Source organism: Sceloporus occidentalis, unplaced genomic scaffold (genome assembly GCF_023333645.1).
Source record: "Sceloporus occidentalis isolate IW3139 unplaced genomic scaffold, rSceOcc1.0.p SCAF_107, whole genome shotgun sequence".
Lineage (NCBI taxonomy): Eukaryota > Metazoa > Chordata > Lepidosauria > Squamata > Phrynosomatidae > Sceloporus > Sceloporus occidentalis.
In genome coordinates, this window is record NW_028317087.1 from 2,026,001 (window position 1) to 2,032,000 (window position 6,000).

The following is a 6,000-nucleotide window of genomic DNA, read 5'->3' on the forward strand; positions in this document are numbered from 1 at the left end:
CGCGCTTGAGCGTAAGTTGTCTACGTGAATCGCATAGAACTCTATACGCTGCCCGAACTAAGCACCGGGGACTCAGAAGCACCGGTAAGTTGGGGGGGGAATAACACAGGAGGATCCAGGTCCCCTGCATCTGAGTCCCTGGTGCTTAGTGCGGGCAGCATGAAGAGCTCTACGCGCTTGAGCGGAAGTTGTCTACGCGAATCGCGTAGAGCTCTACACGCTGCCCCGACTAAGCACCAGGGACTCAGAAGTACCGGTAAGTTGGGGGGGCATAACACAGGAGGAAGATCCAGGTCCCCTGCATCGCTGCGGGGGATCTGGATCTTAGTCTCATAGTCAGACCTATTTGAGGTCTGATTATAAGACGACCCCGATTATAAGACGAGGGTTTTTTTCAGAGCAGTTGCTCTGGAAAAAACCTCGTCTTATAATCGGGCAAATACGGTAATCTATCAAATACACAGAAAAAAATGTCTATTCATGGACACATTACTTAAAAGTTATTTTCTTAATATTTATTTTGAAAATGCCATTTTCCATTCTATCGCTAGAAACTTGGTTTTGCATCTCACTCTAATCTAGCACAGCTGCAGTGGGCTGAAGTGGTCACCAACAGCGCCCACAGCACCCATATATACTGTCAGGCAGAGAGATCAGAGTGTATGGACTCTGCCCATGCCTGAACCCTGCTGTATTTGAGGAATCAGAGGGCAAGGGGAAGTTTTTATGACATTTTATAGAAAATGGTCCAAACATTGCTTTCAACATCAGAAATACTTCATTAAGTATTTTTATATTTTTAAAAAAGTATAATGCCTCTTTGACAAAGTGTATCTATGTTCCTAGTGCCTCCAAACAGAATATTTTGAAAAACCTAAGTTTTTATACATGCTTTAAAATCAGATAAGAAGGAAGGGGAAATATTCAAAATACAGTTACAAAAATAGATAATGATAGGTGTTTGCAATATGTATTAAAGAAAATCAGAGGAAAGGTAAGCACTATAAAGACTCCACAAAGTACAGGAAGGAAGTATATTTAAATAAGGAGAAAATATTTTTGTTTTGGTTTTAGTGAATGAATTGTCAGTAAATTGTTTCATGTACCGATCACCTTTCCGAGGTGCCCTGAAGCACTTATACAAAAAGGGCCCCTCTTTCTTGCACCCGACTTTTTTTCGACGTCAACACAAATAAAACATGATTAATGTAAAATAAAGGCAAAAATAGTTTACTGCAGATTAGTCTATGAGATCACACCCTGATTATATTAAACACTGGCATCATTTTGTGTCCCATCTAAGGCCATTTTTCACTGTAAAAAGGACACTGGCACTTTATTGGCTGCGCATTCACAATCTGTTGTGACACAGACTGATTGTACTAAACTGCTGGTCGAGACTGTCCTATTCATATCAAGATACCTGGCAAAAATATAATATGGAAAGCAAAGTAATTATATACATATTTTTTAAAGAATTTAAGGACACCCGACTGACAAGCTAAAATTGGCCCTGTCACTTTAAGACCAGCAGGTGAAAAACCACAGGCACGTGACTGCAAGCTAAACTTTTACAGTGCGCAGTGGCATGCTAAAGGCAGGTGGGAGACCCTGGCACTGATCCACTGGGCACTTGCCCTATATATGTATCTATACAAGCACGATAATCGCTGTGGACATAGGCCTACATAACACTGCCTTCGTTTCATAATTACAATGCACACACAATTTCGACCTCCCTGGTGCCCACGCATTGGTCCTTTTCTAAGCTCATTGGATCACAGTGAGTTTGAAATACTTATTGTATGAGTTCACAAGCAGTAGCATGCATATTTCACAACTAGCCTTCTATGAAGGATATGTATGTACTTTATGTATGTAAGCTTACACAAATGTAAAGATTACAGGTATACAGTCTTGCACACTTTAATTCTCAGACATTGCACTGTCCAGGCATTGGGTTGCATGGGATAATGGTCATGGCCTGCTGACTGTCCCAGGCAATAAGGAACACATGGTCAACCTAGATAGACATGTAGGTCTAGCTTAATCATAGGAGACAGAGCAAAACTATTTCATGTATTTAGAAACACAAGCAGACCACATAGGTCAAATGGTTCTTATCTTATAAGAGCTTTTGTTTTCTTTGTTTGGTTTTATCTAGCCATTTCTTTCAAGAATCAGAAAAGAATGCATTCCAAACCTGTAAAAACTTTCAAAAACAATGCACCGGAACCGAGAAGGTGCAATTGAAATGGACACTGCAATCAAAATATGTCTACTATGAGCAAGTCATGGAAAGAAATGTGACTTTGGCAGCCAAGGGGGAAAAATACACTAACATGTATCTGTCAAATAGAAGTTACTTTACGAAAAAGTCGTAGACTACTTGCAAACAATAAACAGGCAGATCGTCAGGCTTATAGGCTAATGTTGATTATATTAAGGGAAACTTAAGATAATTTTGATAACTGGAGAACAAAGCAACACGATTTAACTTAATTTAAAATATGTATTTTTGGCTATTAAAGATTGTTAAAATGTCCTTCCAAAAATTAAATTTGTTGAGTTTTCTTATTTTTTATGTAGCATGCCTTTCTGTCTAGAACAAGTATAATTGTAACAATATACAAGGAGCTGTGGGTTCCAAAGTCCAAAGCAGCTGGTCCCAGTAATTTAGAGGATATTTATGTGCTAAAGTGTGCGCTTCAAATGAACTGCATCCAGACGGGCCTTAATTAATTAAACAACTATTAATCAACTGATACGTTTTCTATAAAATATTGAAATAGATTGCACCATGGAGGGCAAGCACTGATGGAAACAGCTATGAGTGTGCTATGTTGTTACCCAACTTTAAGCATGAATTTGGACTGGTCACCACACCGGGCTCCAGAGAAAGTCAGTGCTGTGTATGTAAGAGAGATGTCGTAATGGGGTGCAGGAAAACAGTAACTGGGCCAGACGGTGGACATGCAAAACTGAGACAAGATGAGTAGGAAGAATTAAAGGAGATAAAAGGCAAAAAGCATGAAATTAGGCAGTATGGAGAAACAGCGAAAAGGGGAAAAGGTATAGAGAAAAAAGATATAGTTAAAAAGGGGGAAACCCATAACTAATTTCAATCACGTTTTTGGCTATTCTGATATGGCCATACACAGGTATGTTGGAGATTTGCCCAAAACTTTTCTTCTATTTTATATGTATTTTACACTGATGAAAATGTCCATTGCAGGAAGTTGAACTACAGTTCGTCAATATGTATTGATGGTCTTCTTGCTGTTAAGCTGAAAGAAGGCTACCTGTTTACAGCAGTTCAAGAAAAAAAAGGGGTTTATTCCCTGAAGGAAGCAACGACAGGAGGTTTTGCAAAATAGTTGTATTTTAAACTCCTAGACGTACTATTCAAAATGAATGCCCAACACTAGAAAGTTTCTCCAGCGTGAAGCACTATGCTGGCCCTGTATAATTCAATGTGTAAGAATACTTTGAAGAAGTATCAAACCTGAAATTTAACTATACATCCTTTGGAGCCAGCCAAGCTTTGTCTGCACCAGAAGATCACTGGGGTTGTCCCTTCATAATATGTGGTGAAGTGAAGGAGCTGAAACACAACTCTTCTTTAGACTCTCTCTTTAGTGAATAAACTCTACAATAATGAAGGTTGTAGTTTTGAAAGTAGTAAACAAGTTGTTAAACCACTTATAAATTGTTTAGTATTTATATAACTGAGCGATCAAGGCACTGTGCATCATGGGAACCATAGTACATTCGTAGTGCTAAAGGTTTGCCATCAACTATGCTGTGCATACTGATCTGCCATTGTAGATGATAATCAGTACGAATGAATTTCTCACATTGTAACTATGTACACACATGATAAACTGAAAGCCAAGAACAGTCAAATATTAACATAAATACAATGTTTCTTTTACAAAAGCTTTGATACCACAAGCTGGTAAAACACCCATCAAACCAACATATTTAAACCTTCTTAAAAAGTCTTTAATTAGTTTAAATGAGATTATTCATAATTTTGTATGATCTCAAAACTTGCTGCAGAAATACTTTAATTTGTAAGACCCAAGTGTATAATAAAAAAACACATCTGTTGACATCCATATTAAAACCATATTATGTCGTATTACCAAGACAACTATTAGTAAGAAATTGTGTACTGGAAAACTTAATGAAGTGACAAACTTTAGTATGAAGCTTAGCACAGAAGAATACAAATTCACTAATGCCAATGTGATTAGCATATGTTCTCACAGCTCCATGTAACGCTACAGAAGTATCCTCAATCTAATCACACATCATTGCAGTCACTGCATGAATCATACTTTCCAGCTGAGAACAGCATGTGCAAGTCTTCCTTGTCCCATAGCAAAGATTCTTACAAAATGTCTAGTCAAGCACATTGATCCCTCCCCCTTAAACAGAACATGGTATGGTCCAAACAAAAAACACATACGGAGCTGTCCATGGTCCTGAACCACAGCAATAAAAACCAACACTCAGCAGATGGCGGCATTTCATATTTAAAAAAGCCCATAAAATATAAGAATAACTAAAATAAACCGGTCTTCTAACATAATTAATTGCTAAAAGTCTAATTAACTGCAACGACACTTGACCGCACAGTCACACGGTAGCAGGCGATCACGTGATCCTGAGAGCAGACCAAGTTGCCACAAAGTTGCTTTACTGTAGGTCTGCATGGCAACTACAAGCGTTTTTTTTCCTTTCTCTATTGCTATGCGCACTTACTATTTAATTCAAGAGATGTACTCACCATGTTGACTTCTGAAACCATGTCTATGCTAGCAACGGCTATTCGCATCCCCACATCCACAGGAGGGCCTGCCACAACATAATAATAATATGAATTAAAAACATTAAATCAGAGAGGATCCATACCCTATATGCATATTAATTGAGGAAGCGTATCTAATATCGATAGCTAGGCATAAGACGTTACAATGTGGCTTGTGTAGAAGACCAAGATGAACATTGCCATGCAGATGGAATCTTTACCTCCGAAATCCGGCCTCAGTCGAATGTCATATCCCTTGAGCAATGTGTCCACTGTTTCTTTTACATATGACATGTTGCTGGGTTCATTAACACTGGGGAGGAAGAAGTAGTATGGGTTGTAGTCAGTATTTACAGTGAAGTATGTAAAATCAGCCCCCCCCCTCGCCCCAGCATACCCCCCCATCCAATATGTTATATTATTACAGGGCATTAATTCATCAAAAATCTGCATCAACTCATCTCACCTCTGCGCGTAGCAAACCATGGCTACCATCATAGGAAACGATATAATCCCAAAATATCCTCTGTCCTGGAGCGTCCACATTACTAAGTTGTTTTTATATGTATATATATAGTAAAATATATTTGTAATAAAGAAGAGAAGGTTTAAGGAATGCAACAAAAGTCTCAAGCTAGACGATAATTCCCAATAGGGCTGCGCATGCGTGGATCATCAACAGACACCGTTTGCTGAAAAGATGCCCCTTGGAAGAAAAAAAAATAATAATAAAAGGATCAAAATGTCCTCAGAATAATGCAAATCCTTTAAAAAGTTCGCCGGTCCGGTTCTTAGTCCAAACCTCAGACTGGATCTTTAATAGAGGCGATCACGACGTCTTTTTTTTTCTCGTTTCTCAACCTGACCTCCTTGGCTTGGCTAGATCACTTAGCATGGCTCAGATTAGGATCTGCGGTAGTAGCGGCAGGTCTGCTACGTGCGGTATCACTGGAACCCGGTGATCAGAATCTTGTAGCAGTCTAAGACAGCACAGGCTGCTATCGACATTTCAGCATCTTCCTTTTTTTCCCTCTCTCTTTCTCTCTAGCAGCGCGACTCAGCAGCCAGCAGCCATTCCCAGGGATGCTGTTCTGCTAGATACGTACCTGATCACGATTTCTCTGATTATGGGAGGGGGCAAAAAAAAATGCAAACCAATTACTTCTGCTCTGATATGTGCATGT

The 6,000-nt window shown here is 39.0% G+C and overlaps 1 protein-coding gene across 2 annotated transcripts in view; it reads right to left on the reverse strand.

The window, feature by feature from the left end:
* LOC149283257 (gamma-aminobutyric acid receptor subunit beta-1) overlaps positions 1 to 5,362 on the reverse strand; it is a 189,859-nt gene extending 184,497 nt beyond the window's left edge. For both annotated transcript variants that reach the window (XM_089497763.1, XM_089497762.1), the window contains exons 1-3: positions 5,283 to 5,362; positions 5,038 to 5,129; positions 4,796 to 4,863 (exon numbers count right to left, since the gene is read on the reverse strand). In XM_089497763.1, coding sequence (XP_089353889.1) covers positions 4,796 to 4,863; positions 5,038 to 5,129; positions 5,283 to 5,362 — 240 coding nt within the window. The remainder of the gene's footprint in view (positions 1 to 4,795; positions 4,864 to 5,037; positions 5,130 to 5,282) is intronic.
* Positions 5,363 to 6,000: the final 638 nt, after the last annotated feature.